The sequence below is a fragment of the Geotrypetes seraphini genome, chromosome 2 (assembly GCF_902459505.1).
Source record: "Geotrypetes seraphini chromosome 2, aGeoSer1.1, whole genome shotgun sequence".
Lineage (NCBI taxonomy): Eukaryota > Metazoa > Chordata > Amphibia > Gymnophiona > Dermophiidae > Geotrypetes > Geotrypetes seraphini.
Window position 1 is genome coordinate 153,057,705 of NC_047085.1, and position 17,051 is coordinate 153,074,755.

Consider the following 17,051-nt stretch of genomic DNA (forward strand, 5'->3'; position numbering starts at 1 on the left):
TGGAAGCAATTTCATCATGGCTGGTCATCAAAGCCAAAGCTGGCCCTGTGAAACAGATGGTTCTACATTGAGTCTCCTATGCATTTATAACATGGAGGTACAGTATTTAAATGTCTCTATCAAATCTTGCCTTTCTTTCAAAGTATACATATTAAGATCTTTAAATATCTCTCGTTACACTTTATGATGACCACTTTACCCTCTGGACCAACTCCATCTTGTTTTATATCTTTTTGAAGATGCGATCTCAAGAATTGTACACTATACTCTAAATGAGGTCTCACCAGACACTTATAAAAAGGCATTATCACCTTCTTTTTCCTGTTGGCCATTTCTCTCCCTACGCAATCAAGCATCCTTCTGCCTTTAAAAGTAATTAGACATTTGCATGGAAATTTCAAATAAAACATAGTTCCTAGAGCTAAAACTTTCTCCTTCAATGGGAGAAAGACTTTTATCCTAAACGAAGTGGCCCAAACTTTATGCACCTTATGACCAGAAAACAGCTTCTCTATTTTTAAAATAGGATTGAAAACTTAAAACTATCTAAATTAGATACAAATGTAACCGTGAGGGTAACAAGCTCATCAATCACATTTTCAGAAAGTATCAGAAAAGCAGAACGATCAAAACTACCAGCCTGTGCAATTGTATCAAATGTACCCTCTGCTTCAGTAGCTTGAGAAATATTGCCTGCCGAGTAATACATTTAGAGATACCTGTGTCTGAATCTCTTCTTAGAAATTTAGCAGCCTCAAAATTTTTTTATATTACAACAGTTTCCATCATTTCAAGCTTGTGATGCAACAAATTGTCCTTAATACCTGATTCTCTCCGAGTGCTAATTTTTAAAAGTTGTTTCACCCAAATTGTATACGATTTGCTCAGAAAACAAACAGTTGGGGGTCTGTCCCTCTTAACAGTCATACTATTCTTGAAACTACTGCCCTAATATCTGCCAAGGATACTTGGACAAGCTTGCTATCACCAGGTAGAATATTACAGAGCTAAGAAGGGAACAAAACTTGAAAGGTAAAGGAAAACAATTTATTCCTGGAGAAAAGGAAGCAGTTTCATCATGGCTGGTCATCAAAGCCAAAGCTGTCCCTGTGAAACAGAACCTTTTTCTGGGTTTATTGGAGAAACCAGAGGTTGAAAGGGAGAAGGGTTCTTATATCAGGGTTAATGTTGGACTAGAATCCATTAGGAGTCAACTAGATCCTTTTCCTGGACAGTGTCATCATTGATGATATATTGAAACTCTCACCTCAATGCGAAGCAGTGGCTAAGAAAGCAAATATAATGTTAGGCATTATTAGGAAAGGAATAGAGAACAAAACAGACAATTATAATGCTTTTGTAGAGCTCTATATGGTGTGACTGTACCTTAAATATTGTGTGCAATTTTGGTCAAGGCATCTTAAAAAAGATATGGCAGAATTAGACAGAGAAGGGCAATGAAAATGATAAAGGGGTAGGATGACTTTCCTATGAGGAAACACTAAAAATGTTAGGGCTTTTCAGCTTGGACAAGAGATGCCTAAGGTCAGATATGACAGAGGTCTATAAAATACTGAGTGGAATGGAATGAGTAGTTGTGAATTGCTTCTAGTTTAAAAAGCTGTTCTGTCTCCTTTTCAAATTTTGATGCCAGCTGGACTTGATGAACCTTCAGTCTGTCCCAGTCTGGTTAATGCTTATGTTCTTACCTGATAGATGGACCGCCATTTACTATTGGGACATGTTTGCCCATGGTTTCTGTTTCTCGAGGAACAGAAACCATGATGTTCTTAGTTTTGCAGTTCCTCATAGATAAGAAGGGGGGTGGGGTGGGGGTAAACGAGTCTTCCTCATACAAAAAGATCAAAAAGAACTCACTACAAAAATGAAACAATTCTCCATGGCTCCTAAGGGGCTTGCCCTGTTGGCATGCCCCTGTGGCAACACGTTACAGCAGCCTTCTACTTTAACAACCTGCTAGGGTCATCTTGATGACACTGCAGTTCTGCACTCAGTAGGCAAATCTCTCTCTACCTCATTTCAGCTCTCACTATCCAGTAGGCTCTGCTTTTTATTTCAGTTCCTTTCTGAAGCATGAGGCTCCGTCTCAATCCCAGATATCTCACGATGATCATATTCTTGCTTTACCATACTTTGATTTTGAATACAGTTTCAGAAAAATGGCTTTAGACATATTGTGCCTGCTGCTTTCTTGCCTGTGTGTGCAAATTAGTGTCATACAGAGAGGTTAAATAGACTATTACAGATTTATTGATGACAACTCTACTTTCATGCTCATCTACTTTATGAATATTCATTAGGGACATTCTGAAGACTGGAACTATTTGCAGCTCTTTAGTACAGAACTATTTCTGCCAATTGTCATGTGCTTTCTATCACACTAAAAACAGAAACATAGACATAGGCAAAGACTCTATGGCCTATCCAGTCACACCATTTCTGCAAAAAGGTCACTAGCTACCATTATAATGCAGGGCTAAATTTAAAACTCTATGTCTGATCTTCAAGAATCTTAGAGGAAATGAGCCACAGTACTTTGAATAAGAGCTCTCTTAACACACCTCTAAGGTCCTCCCAAAGAATATCCCTAACCACACCTTCTCCACAGGAAATCACGTGATGTGACACCCGCCAACAAGACTCTAGATTATTCTTGATGTACACTGTCTTCAGCGAATTTCTTTAAAAAGGCAGTAAATAATAAAATAGATTAAAAAATAAAACTATTAACCCATACAATCCCTTTTTTATCTCAGAAACCCTCTGTGCTTCTCCCAGACCCACACTTCCTTGAATTGAGATACCTATGCTCATCTCTACCACCTCTATTAGGAATCTGCTTCGTTCATCCAAACCTCATTGGCTCAGAAGGTATGACATATCCCATGAAACAAGTATTTCCTGGGATTTTTCAATTTTAAGAGAACTTGTCACTGCAGTTTTAACTTTCTGCAGGGACTCTTCACAACACAAGTCAATTGTCACATTAAAAATTATGCACTGCCATGTGAAAGGGCCTGGGCTAATTTCCTAGCTCATCCCAGACAAAGCTGGGGGATGTTGCAGAAGCCATAAAGTCACTGTCATAATAATGACACCAAGTGGCCAATTTTGGGGCCCACAGTTGCAGAATTGAAAGGAACCCTGTTGCTGCAATGACTAAATTAAGTTGACAAAGAATATAAAAGGAGAAAAAGTCAGTGTGTAGTTGCACATGAAGACTCATAGTAGGCCAAATTCCAGCTGGAACTACCAGGAAAAAACAATTACACTATATACATTTCCTGACAACTCTTCTCAAGCCTTTATAAACTGCATTAGGTTTATAATTAAGGGATATTTCTAAGATGAATTACTGCCATTTACAAATGTTGGTGTAATACAAAATGATCACTAGCCACATAGCTAATCTTTCCTGGCTGAAGACCAATTTATCGTCAGGACTGCCGTCATGTGACCTAATGACATCATCAGACTGAAAGCCCACTAGTGACAGAGAAAGTGCCTGAATGCATTATGTAAATCACTTTGTACCACAAAAGGGCTGTATATAAAGAATCTAATTAATAAAGTAACAATATAGATTAACCTATTCAATATGGCCACCAGCACCAGAGAAATAATGAGTTTGTTGTGGCATACATGCATATGCTTAGTCTTCAAACACAATGCAGGCAGAAGCACATGAGGCAGACCAGCTTTCTACAAAGCACACACCTGCCCATGGACCTGGTCAACTGGTTACAATTAATCATTAGACTGATGCAGCCAGTACATACTTTAAAGTGGCAACATCAACCCAAGCTAAGGAGTCTCATTTCCTTAGAATGTTGCCCCTTTAGATATTCACTTGGTCATATTAGAATGACCAAATGATACTGCCTAGTAACTGCGAAAACAGGATGACTCAGTTCTGAAACTCTCCTGGCTGCTCTTCTAATCTTCCTATGCCTTGAAAAAACAATATCCTAATGTTCTAACAATCACTGCAAATAGCTTTAATGCTATTAAACAGAACAGATTGTCAGCACTCAGTCAGAGACAATCTTCCATACACACAGGCAAAATCAGTTATATCTATATGTTTACATTTATTTTGTGTTTGTAGTTGCAGCATGTATACCAGACTAGCAGTAATTTTCTGTTAGAGTTGTAATCTCTATTCATATAGGCCAGTCATTGCTTGTGATCCATTTTCTTCGGTCACTGGGAGACCACCTACATTCAAGCTTTAGCCCAGGGTTCATGCTTTGAATACTCCCGGCAGACCTAGCAGTCATATAGTGAGGACGCTGAAGAAAGAGTGCCCACTGTGAACCCTTGAAAAAGCCCTCTGGGGCGAAACGGGGCCCGTTGGAGACATGCTAGTATCTCTGCTGTATGGAAGAAAATAAATGATTGGATTATTCCATATTTTTGATTTGTCTTACTTCAGATATGGTTTGAAGAAGACTGTTTATCTGAACCCTGAATGTGCAATATATTGGAGGTGGCTGTTCTAAATTGATGATTCAGCCATATATCTCTTTCTTGAATACTGTGAGGTGGAGTTTTGGACTATTCCTTGCACCCCTCTGCAGTGCAGAATTCTACATCTTAGGCTCAGCTCACCCTCTCCCCCTCTGGAAATATACCTTCCTTCTACCTGATATCCAACATCTTCCTATCACTGAAACCCAGCATTTATCCAGTCAAAACGACAAATATTCAGGTAAATAAAGCGCCGCTGCGGTACCGTAAAGCCCTGCTCTTCCAATAGGGACTGGTCACCGAGAAGCAGCTTCTTGTAATCCCAACTCAACTGAACGCTGCAGGACTAGCTGCAGTTGTGAAAAAGAAAAGTTCCAGATTTTGTTGCTGCATGTTCTGCCTCTGTACTGCATGCCAGTATTTGCAATTTTGTTATGCATTCTTGGTCACATGCTTGTTTCTCTTGTGGTCTCTTTAAAAAAAATGATGTAAAAAAAAAAACGACAAATATTCTTATCTCACTGAAGCTTTTACATCCACTTTCGCAGTAATTTAGTATCCATCTCTCCGGTCTTTCAACATCCACCTCTTTAGTCTGGCAGTCAGTTTTGATTTAGATGATGCCTTTTTCAGCTGTAGCTCAAGGTAAGTTATATTCAGGTATTTTCTTGTTCCCAGAAGGCTTTAAGTTTGTACCTAAGGCAATGGAGGATTAAATGACTAGCCCAAGATCACAAGGATTCAAAATCGGGTACCCTGGTTCTTAGAACATAAGATTTGCCGCTGCTGGGTCAGACCAGTGGTCCATCGTGTCCAGCAGTCCGCTCACATGGCGGCCCTTAGGTCAAAGACCAGTGCCCTAATTGAGTCTAGCCTTACCTGCATACGTTCTGGTTCAGCAGAAACTTGTCTAACTTTGTCTTGAATCCCTGGAGGGTGTTTTCCCCTATAACAGCCTCCAGAAGAGCGTTCCAGTTTTCCACCACTCTCTGGGTGAAGAAGAACTTCCTTACGTTTGTACGGAATCTATCCCCTTTTAACTTTAGAGAGTGCCCTCTCGTTCTCTCTACCTTGGAGAGGGTGAACAACCTGTCTTTATCTACTTAGCCTTTTCCCTCTAATCATTATGAGAAAAGTATAGCAAATCTTCCTTTTATGCATGGCCAGGTTACTATATAAACTAGGCACTTGTCCGGGGCTAAAGTTTTAAGCGGCAGGAGTCTCCTGCACAGCAGCAGAAAAATATGGCCAGATGTGTGATACTTAGGATCAGAGCAACTGGCACTTTTAATTAAGGAAAGCTGACCTGATCTTTAAACAGCTAAAATTTCTAGAATGAGAGGGCATAGGATGAAGTTATAAGGTGATAGGCTCAGGAGTAATTTAAGGAAACACTTTTTTACAGAAAAGGTGGTAGATGCGTGGAACAGTTTCCCAGAAGTGGTGGAGACAGAGACTGTGTCTGAATTCAAGAAACGTGGGATAGGTGTGTGGGATCTCTGAGAGGAAGAGATAATGGTTACTGCTGATGGGCAGACTGGATGGGCCATTTGGCTTTTATCTGCCATCATGTTTCTATGTATCTATCACCTGCCTGATTCTCTAGCATCAGACATGAACTTTCCCTCCTCCACACATCTCCAACCCCTTGCATTTTTTTCTCTTATTTTTAGTAGATGGTTTGTTGTCCAGTGATGGTGTCAATTGTTAAGTGCACAGTATTATAGCTAGCTTCCCCACTGGCTTTTCTTCCAGTGCTTTGTAAAAAGTGTTCCCACCTTTCTATATTTTTCACATACTGCTGTCTAAAAAGCACAGTTCAGAATTCAGTAAAAAAAAAAAAAAAGTTCGTTTCACTAATCTAAACATACTCTATATTTTCAGGATGAAAGAGCAATTATAGAAATATTCTACAAGTATTAAAAAAATAAAAAAAAACAGAGAACAAGAAGATCCCAGAGAGTGTGGGAGTTTGGAAAGGAGCCCTCCATCTTGGCATGATGTGACATCAGTAACTCCACAACTCTCCTCCGGTATATTTGCCAGCCACATTCCAGTTAAAAGTGGTTTATTGCCACTTTTCACTGGGACACTGATATTGTAAGTTTACTCACACGACTGTCCCAGTGTACCAATTGTAGATTGGTTCGTTACCACACTAATTTGTGGTTTTCCTACCATCCATATGTTATTTTAGTAGACTGGATGACCCCTGATGCAGGCGCTTTGTGCTGAAACACGGCTCGTGTTAGGTGAATAAAAGTAGTCCTTTGTACTTTTTTTGCTTCAGTGTACTATGATCCTCTTAGAGAAGAAAAAAAAGTATCTGAATTTAAGAACATGTGGGACAAGTACACTGGATCTCTAACCCCTCCTTTTACAAAACCGCAAAAGCAGTTTTTAGTGCAGGCCAGCACGCTGAATACTCTTGTGCTGTTTCCGACGCTCATAGGAACTCTATGAGTGTCGGGAGCTGTGCAGAACATTCAGCACACCAGCCTGTGCTAAAAATGCTTCTGCAGTTTTATAAAAAAGGGGGGGGGGGGTAAGAGAGAGGAAGGCATGGATATGGATAGGCAGACTAGATAGGCATTATGGTCTTTATCTACCTTCATTTTTCTGTTTCTATTTACACTGTATACACTGTATACACATATTACCATATACAGATATGGTATTTGGTTCATCTTTCAAGTGCAGCTTTTCTACAGATAGCCTGCTTCCTGGCTTAACAGAAATCCAGTTATTTCACTTCCCATGTCAGTCAAAGAACACACCAAATGTCAAACTGAGATTCTGATACACCATTAGAACGCTCACTTCAGGGGCAGCTCCTCTTAGAAGTCCAGCCATTGAAGGAGAACCCATCAGGTTACAGGCCATATCCCAGGATGGGGCTACATATATAAAAGATGTATGAATAGACAGTAGGTAGAGGCCTGGTGACTGGCATTGCTGCCCCAAAATCTCAAAATTGTGCTAATTCAGCCTCTATAATCTAAGAATGAAATCATGGAGGGGGATAATAAAAAAAAACCCATCTAAGTCCCCTAAACGCTGAAAGTAGAAACAGGGAAAATGTCCATTCTCAAAAAAAACCCAAAACATCCAAAAGGAGGTTTGTTTTTTTATAATGGCCTGCCTCTGCGTTCAGCTGTTTAAACGCCCAGACCACCCCTATGTCTACACTAACAACATATAATCAACCAAAAAAACGCCTAAGTCCCAAATGCCCTACATAAGAGCAAGCTGGATTCTGTAACCAGTGCCTGTCAAAAAGAACACCGGTTACAGAATCCACCCCCCAGCAACGATCGCGGCAGGAGAGATGGCTCATCTCTTCTGCCGCGATAGCGATTGTTCTCCCCGAACCGCGGCACTTTGGGGTGAGGATCGCAGCAGCGCATCTCCCCTGCCGCGATCCTCACCCCGAAGTGCCGCGGTTTGGGGGGGTGGGCGATTGCTATCATGGCAGGAGAGATGAGCAATCTCTCCTGCTGCGATCATTGCTGGGGGGGGGGTAGGCAGGTTGCCGGGGCCGCTGAGCTGATCGCACCAGCCGCCATCAGCTCAGCGGCACCTTTTTTGGCACTTATACCTGTTTTGATTTGGTCTAAGTCAAAATGTGCCAATTAGGCAACCTTTCAAAAGGTTTGATTATACCTGCTATACGACTAAGTGTAGGTCGGCCTACCTCCCGCCCTTTCCCCTCCTCTAAAAACGCCTCTTTTCGCGCTATGCGTTTAGAGGCAGGGGAAAGGCCTAAGCTGGTTTTAGATACGTCTAAAACCAGCTTTGGTTATGGGTACTTGGACGAGCAGGCTTTTTGATCATCCAAGTACCCATTTAGGCCACTTTGTAGACGTTGTTGTTGTTTTTTTTTATTAATAGCCCCATAGTGTTTTCCCAGTGACTGCTAACATGGAAAGATGAATCACTGTCATCCCCAGCATAAGCCTATTTAAATGAGTTTGACCCAGTTATATTTAAGCAGGATTTACGTGATTCCTCTGGTCCTCTTTACAGATGCTACAGCACAGTTACTTACCGTAACAGGTGTTATCCAGGGACAGCAGGCATATATTCTCACATGTGGGTGACGTCATCTACGGAGCCCCGATGCGGAAGCATTTTCAAGCAAACTTGATTGAAGATTTAAGTTTGCTCTGCTGCTCCACGCATGCGTGTCTTCCTGCTCCACTAGGGGGTGCATCCCCTCGTGGTCTCCAGTTCACTTAACTAGCCAAGAAGCCAACCTCGGGGAGGTGGGTGGGTTGTGAGAATATATGCCTGCTGTCCCTGGATAACACCTGTTACGGTAAGTAACTGTGCTTTATCCCAGGACAAGCAGGCATGATATTCTCACATGTGGGTGACCTCCAAGCTTACTGAAGAGGGATGGAGGGAAGTTGGCAATTTAAGCAAATAGATTTCGCAACACCAATTGGCCGAACCGGCCATCGCTTCTGGACAGGGAGTCCAGACAGTAGTGGGAGGTGAAGGTATGAACCGAAGACCACGTGGCAGCCTTGCAGATTTCCTCAATAGGTGTTGACCTGAGGAAGGCTACGGAGGCTGCCATCGCTCGGACTTTGTGTCCCGTTACTCGACCATGCAGCGCGAGACCAGCCTGAGCGTAGCAAAAGGAGATGCAATCGGCCAACCAGTTGGACAAGGTGCGTTTGGAAACTGGGTGACCTAACCGGTTTGGGTCGAAGGACAAAAACAGTTGTGGGACTTTCCGGTGTGGCTGAGTGCGTTGGAGGTAAAAGGCCAACGCTCTTTTGCAGTCAAGAGTGTGGAGCGCCACTTCTCCGGGGTGAGAGTGGGGCTTGGGGAAAAACACAGGTAAGACAATGGACTGATTGAGATGGAAATCAGACACTACTTTAGGTAGGAACTTTGGATGGGTGCGGAGTACCACCTTGTCGTGATGGAATACCGTGAAGGGTGGGTCCGCTACCAGAGCTTGTAGCTCACTAATCCGCCGTGCGGACGTGAGCGCGAGTAGGAAAATTACCTTCCAAGTGAGGAATTTTGGATGGCATTTGTCTAGGGGCTCAAATGGAGGTTTCATTAGTTGAGCCAGAACCACGTTAAGGTCCCAAACCACCGGGGGAGGTTTGAGAGGGGGGTGGACGTTCAGCAGGCCCTTCATGAAGCGAGTGACTAAGGGATGGAGCAAGAGGGCTTTCCCTTCCAGGGGCTGATGAAAGGCCGCAATCGCACTGAGGTGTACTCGAATGGAGTTGGTCTTTAGGCCGGAATGAGATAGTTGAAGTAGATAGTCAAGGACCAGGGGGACGGGGACCGACACCGGGTCCTGGCTGTGGGAGGAGCACCAGGTTGAGAATCTGGTCCACTTTTGGGAGTAGCAGGTTCTCGTCGAGGTTTTTCTAGAGGCCTCCAATATCTCCTTGACTGATTGAGACACGGGGAGAGCAGTCAGGGGGAGAGAAACCAAGCATTCAGATGAAGAGATTGAAGATTGGGATGTAACAGTGAACCCTGACCCTGTGACAGTAGAGAGGGAAACAGAGGCAGAGGCAGTGGATCTCTGACACTGAGTTGAAGTAGAAGGGAAAACCACGGCTGGCGTGGCCAGCGAGGGGCAATCAGGATCAGGGTGGCTTGTACTGTTTTCAGGTGGACAAGCGTCCGCAGTATCAGAGGAAACGGCGGGAACGCGTACAGGAACCTTCCCTCCCAATCGAGGAGGAAGGCGTCGGCCTCGAGCCGGTCCGGGGAGTATATCCGGGAGCAGAAGAGAGGCAGCTTGTGATTGTGAGGGGACGCGAACAGGTCTATTTGAGGTGTCCCCCACCGTTCGAACACTCCTCGTAGGGCCTGAGAGTGTAGTGACCACTCGTGTGGCTGGAGGAGGCGGCTGAGTCTGTCCGCCAGGCAGTTTTGTTCTCCCTGTATGTACACCGCCCGAAGGAAGGTGTTGTTGGAGATTGCCCATTTCCAGAGGCGCAGGGCTTCCCGACAAAGGGGCCAAGACCCTGTGCCCCCTTGTTTGTTTACGTAGTACATCGCTACTTGATTGTCGGTTCGGATGAGAACCACTCGGTCGCGGAGCAGATGTTGGAAGGCTACAGCTGCGAGGTAGATGGCCCGAAGTTCTAGCACGTTGATGTGGCAGCGGCGGTCTTGTGCTGACCACATTCCTTGGGTGCGTAGGCCGTCCAGATGGGCTCCCCAAGCGTACTCCGACGAGTCCGTGGTGAGTACCTTGCTGTGGGGTGGGGTGAGGAAGAGCAAACCTTTGGAAAGATTTGAAGAGTCGGCCCACCAGCGGAGCGATCGTTGCAATGAAGGAGTCACTGTCACGGAGTGGTCGATCGGGTCCCGGTCTTGATGCCATTGAGACGCCAGGGTCCATTGAGGGATTCTCAGATGGAGGCGGGCGAAGGGTGTGACATGGACGGTGGAGGCCATGTGGCCCAGGAGGGTCATCATCTGTCGGGCTGATACTGAGGTCAGTCGAGAGATCCTTCGGCTCAGACTTACTAACGCCTCCAGGCGCGGAGGGGGGAGGAAGGAACGGAGGCGAACCGTGTCCAGCGTGGCCCCGATGAACTGTAGGGACTGCGAGGGGCGTAGTTGAGATTTTGGGAAGTTTATTTCGAACCCCAGACTTTGTAGGTAGGTAATAGTCTGTTGGGTCGCTGAGATAACCCCTTCTTTGGACGGGGCTTTGATTAGCCAGTCGTCCAGGTAGGGGAATACCTGGAGGCCCTGGGAGCGTAAGGTTGCTGCTACCACCACGAGGCACTTGGTGAAGACCCGAGGTGATGATGCTAGTCCGAAGGGGAGGACTCGGTATTGTAGGTGCCAGTCCCCTACTTGGAAACGCAAAAACTTGCGGTGAGCGGGGTGCACTGGGACATGTGTGTACGCCTCCTTGAGATCGAGGGAGCAGAGCCAGTCGCCCTCGTCGATCAGGGGGTAGAGTGTTGGTAGTGAGAGCATCCGAAACTTTTCCCGTACCAGGAATTTGTTGAGGCGTCTCAAGTCTAGTATTGGGCGTAGGTCTCCCGTTTTTTTCGGTACCAGGAAGTAACGGGAGTAGAAGCCCTTCCCCCGTTGGTCGGGGGGGACCTTCTCCACTGCTCTCAGGCGAAGCAGGTCTCGAGCTTCGGAGAGGAGTAGAGGTAGCTGAGTCCGGTTGGGAGGGCAATTCCTTGGGGGATTGTCCGGGGGAATGGCCCGAAAGTTGAGAGAGTACCCTGATGAGATCACGCCAAGGACCCATGTGTCCGACGTGAGTTGTTCCCAGCGAGGGTAAAAGGCTTTGAGTCGACCTCCGATGGGAAGGCGGCCTGGGACTATGGCGGAGGGGGCCCGCCCCCTTCCGCGTGTCCCGTCAAAAGGACGGGGATGGTTTGGTGGTTGCGGGCGGTTGAGACTTGGGCATGGCCCTGTGATGGGCTTGCGGACGTCTGGGTGGGGGCCGCGAGAAAGCAGGGGTGGACTTTTGTGGGTAGCGGCGCGGGGGGCCCTGTATGGCCTGGGCGCTGGCGGTTTGGGCTTTTGCCGGACAAGGGCGGCAAACGAGCGTTCATGTTCGGAGAGGCGTTTTGTCGCCGCCTCAATAGTGTCATCGAACAATTCCTTTCCCACGCAGGGGAGGTTAGCCAACCGGTCCTGTAAGTTGGGGTCCATGTCGACCAGGCGCAGCCAAGCTAGTCGGCACATGGCGATAGCGAAGGCTGCTTCTCTGGAGGAGAGTTCAAAGCCATCGTAGGCCGCGTGGAATAGATGAAGGCGCAGGTTGGAGAGGGACTCTAAAAGTAGGCCGAACGTTCCCTGCCGGGAGGCCGGTAGGTCAGTCTCAAAGGCTCTCAATAGTCCAATGAGGTGTTTGAGGTATGATGTGAAGGTGAAAGTGTAGCTTTGCACCCTAGAGGCCATCATTGCGTTTTGGTATAGTCTCCTGCCGAACTTGTCCAGGGTTCGGCCTTCTCAGCCTGGGCGGACCGCTGCTGAGACCCGGGACGGGTGAGCCTTTTTCAAGGAGGATTCCACTAGCAGCGATTGGTGGGAGAGCTGTGGTTGCTCGAATCCCGGGTAAGGTACTGTGCGGTACTTGGCCTCCATTTTGGAGGGTACGGCCGTGACCATGTAGGGGGTCTCAAGGTTCCTGAAGAAGGCCTGTTGGAGTACCGGGTTAGGTGGTAAGCGAAGGGACTCTCTGGGCAGTGATGGCATATCCAGCTCCGCCAGGTACTCCTTAGAGTATCTGGAGTCGGATTGGAGGTCTAAGTCCAATGCATGGCCCATGTCTTGGACAAAGCGAGTGAAGGATGGGCGAGATGTCCCCGGGGCCCCGTGCGGGGTCGGGGAACGAGACCTTCGTCGGGTGGAGAAGGATAAGGAGGCTTCCCTCGAGTATCGAGGTTCATGCTCTGATCCATGCTCCGAGGCTGGGGAAGCACTGTGAGAGTGTTCCGGGGTTGTCGATCTTCGGCGTCTTGAGGAGCCCCTCGGAGACGATGCCGGGGTTAGGGGTACCGATTGATGTCGGATTGGTGACCTCGATCCGGACTCCCTCGGAGAATGCGTCCGAGGGGGAGTTCGGAGGATGCGCGGGTTGGAGAGTGATAACTCAGCCACCCTTAGTGGTCCTGTACGAGGTGTGGGAGAACGGCCTCGTAGGGTTGGTGAACCTCGGGCCTTCTTGGAGGTACGGCGGTTCGAGGTTTCTGTCGTTCTAGCCCGACGTTTTGCCCCTCGGCGGTCCGCAGAGGGGGAACGTCTCGGCGAGGAGTCCGAGGAGGATGGGATGCGGCGAGGGTTGCGCACCTTTCCTCGAGGTTGTTCGGTGTGAGGCTCAGGCTGGTCTGGCACATTCGAGGTCGAGGCCGATTGAAACTGGGCCATTGCAGCGGACAGCTCCGACGTGATCATCGCTCGGAGTAGGTCCTGGAAGATGGGCACGGACAGCATCGAAGGCATGTCCCCTGCCTCGGTGCGCTCCACCGGGGGCGACCTCGTATCAGAGTATTCCCGTGTGGTGGAGGCACGGCCCGAAGGCTTGGAGGGCTTAGACGGGGCTGTAAGCATGGGGCTTCCGCCATGCGTCGCCGTTGTCCCCGAGGCTGGCTTCTTCGCTGTTACAGAACCTGAAGGGGGAAGAGGGGACTTACCCGGAGCCGAGGCTTTCTGTTGTCCCGAGGGCTTCGGGGTCGAGTCTCGAGGCGATGCCGAGGTTTCCGGGGCCAAGGTCAAGGCCGGGCCGAGGCCAGGGCCGACCTCGAGGCCGAGGTGGAGGGTTGGTCCGGGGTGAAGAGAACCGCCATGCGGGCTTTTCTTCGGCGGAGGGCCCGGTTTTGGAAAATAGCGCACTGGGGGCAGGAGTCGGTTGGATGAGCCGCCCCCAGACAAAGGATGCACTGGCGATGCGGATCTGTGAGAGAAAGAAGCCGCTCGCACCGGGTGCACTTTTTAAAGCCGGTCAAAGGCCGGGACATTAAATCGAAAGTAGCCGCGGCTCGATTAGCCACGCGGCCACGGGGACCCGGAAGCCTCCGGGTCGTTGAAAACGAAGCAGGAATCAAGTAAAAAGGTAAGGAATTCGCGCACAGCGACTTAATCGTGAAAAAACAAGAAAAAATCGCGGTGCTAGAAGGCAGTTGGGGCAGAGCCTGAAAAACACGTCTTCTAGGCTCGCGGAAAATTTTGAACTGGAGACCACGAGGGGATGCACCCCCTAGTGGAGCAGGAAGGCACGCATGTGTGGAGCAGCAGAGCAAACTTAAATCTTCAATCAAGTTTGCTTGAAAATGCTTCCGCATCGGGGCTCCGTAGATGACGTCACCCACATGTGAGAATATCATGCCTGCTTGTCCTGGGATAATACATGAGTGTGGAATTTCATTTCCCCTAGTGATTTTAACCCAAACACTTATTTAAATACCTAACAGTGCAGAAGTTTCTGCTTTCCATCCTTCTGATTCCCACTAAACCTGCACAAGCAATTAATTTCTATTACATTTCATTTTCTTTCTAAACAAGACAGGCAGACTTCATTGCCCTAGATTCTTTTGACCTCTGGAACAAATATATGGGAGATAATAATTTAGATCTCCCCTCCCCCAACAATATGCCCTTTATTTGCCTTCAGTGTTGTTCAGACCTGGATGAATCTGCTTCTGATCAAGACCAGAGTAAGGCTGAGCTGGAACTCCACTGCAGCCACAAAATTTATCCCTCCTAAAGGGTTAAGCCATAAAAATTGCAAAGCCCTGCTTAAACTATCCCACTCTCTCAATTATTATTTTTTAAGAATGACTTTTCCAGGTAACTAACCACAGTGCATAGTGGTGCTCAAAAATGACATTCTTAAAACATTAAAGAAATTGTTGTATAAGTAGCATGCATGTTATAGGGAGAATGTGTATTTTCCTTGCGAGTTCCTGGTTATTTTCCAGCATTTGTTCGTTTTAAACTATTGTGCTATTCACTTTCCCTGCTTTGTGTGTGGTTTGTCCTGTTTTGGGGGGTTTTATTTTTATTTTGTGTTCATTATTACAATGTAAACCGCTTTGATATCTTCAATTGAAAAAGCGACATGCGGCCCGCCAGGTACTATTTGAGGCCCTCGGTATGTCTATCATAATCACAAAAGTAAAATAAAACAGTTTCTTGATCATATGTCTCTTTAGCTCTAAATGACAATATTATTATTAAGACTTAGCCAAAAGGAAAGATTTATAAACTATAAAGAGTTTTACCTCATGCAAAATTGGCATTTCTTTAATAAGACATTAACTATTTTTTCAGAGGCCCTCCATGTACCTACAAATCCAAAATGTGGCCCTGCAAAGGGTTTGAGTTTGAGACCATTGCTCTAGGAGATAAGCAACAGAAACTTTTCAGACTACAAATTTTGGTCGGTTAAATAGAATTTGGCTGGCTAATCACTAATATTCAGCGGGAAATAGCTGGCTGTCTCTGTTGAATATTCGTGGTTAGCAGCTAGCCTCTAGCTGTCTATATTGTGCGACTTAGCTGGCAAGCTATGAATATGTAAATGCTAGCGGGCTAAGTTGAGTGGCCAAATTGGGTCATGTAAATAGCAGGCCTGTCTTTGGCCACCATTACCTTAACCGGACAGCACTGAATATTCACTTAGCCGGTTAAGTTAATATTGCCCAAAGAAACAGGTATTCAATGCCGGTCACCGGAAACAGCAAGGCATTGAATATCTGAGTTCATGCTGACTGCAGGAGCTAGTTGGGCTGCCTCCCATGCAATGAGTGGCATAGTACTACTACACTTCTCCCTCCATATTTGCAGTTTCAGCATTCGCGGTATTGATTATTCACGGTTTTTAGCTTGCTGGCTCCTCCCCCCCAAATTATATTAGCTTGCATAGAGAAATCGCTGATTCCAAGCGTTTACAGAGAAAATCGCTGATTCCCAGCACTTTCTTCACCGAGTTTTGCCTCTCCTTCAGAAACAGGCCAGGTCTTCCACCTTGTTATTCGCGGTTTCACCATATTCACAATGGTTTTTAATAGAAAACAGCAAATAATATATAAAAAAGTTATTTGCTGTTCTGTTAATTCTGCGAATACGGAGGTAGAAGTGTACTACTAATATTAATTATTTCTATAGCGCTACCAGATGAACGCAGCGCTACACAGTCTCACAAAGAACAAGAAAACAAGAAGGGGGAAGGGGGCGTGGACTGCTCTGGGCGCTGTCTTAGTGGAGGTGCTGGCACCTCTCTGTCCCCCTCTCCCATGCCATACTCATGCCCTTCCTTCCCCACCCCCTGTACCTCTTTAAAATCTTCGTCAGCGCGAGCAACTACTCTAGTCTGCTGCTTGTGCCAGCCTGGCTCCATCTGAAATCACTTCCAGCATGCAGGGCCAGGAAGTGATGTCAGAGGGAAAGCCAATGCCAACATGAACAGCAGGCTGGAGAAGCTGTTCACGCTGGCAAAGATTTAAAGAGATACGAGGGTGGGAAGGGAGGGTGCGAGTGTGGCGTGGGGGTGCGGAATGAGTGAGGGGGTGGGGTTGGCATGGAAGGCGCAAGGGGGGCAGAGAGGAAGACGCGGAAAGCGCCACCACCCCAGGTATCTCCTATCCCCCCTACGCCACTGTTCCCATGGTCTGAATATTGTACCCTGTATGTTTAGCCACTGGCAATTCCTCAAGTTGCAGCAGGTTGGCAATTCCTCAGGTTGCAGCAGCGCCCATACTCTACCTGTTTCTGGTGCTTCAGTAGCTCTGCAGTTTGCAGTTGTGGTCCCTGCCCAGTATCTGGAAGTGTGGAATGTTGAGAGAAATCTGAAAGCCCAAACATGAGTTCTTCTTCCTCCATTTCTTCCAGGTCAGGGTCCCCTTTCAGTTCAGGATGAACTCCAATTTCTGGCAGGGCATGTAATTGTTCAGCCTACAATAGGAATAATATATCAAACTTAGCAAACCAATGCCATGTCTAAAACTAACCAAATGGTAAATCTCCCAAGGCATTTCCCCTCTCTTTAGATATTTGGTAATGTATGCTCTATGAAATTAACAAAGTAGCAACAGAAATCAAAC

The 17,051-nt window shown here is 46.7% G+C and overlaps 1 protein-coding gene across 1 annotated transcript in view; it reads right to left on the reverse strand.

Moving 5' to 3' along the window:
• Window positions 1-17,051, reverse strand: part of MTCL1 (microtubule crosslinking factor 1) — a 398,239-nt gene that overhangs the window by 79,302 nt on the left and 301,886 nt on the right. The window contains 1 exon segment of the mRNA XM_033934045.1: window positions 16,714-16,902. Coding sequence (XP_033789936.1) covers window positions 16,714-16,902 — 189 coding nt within the window.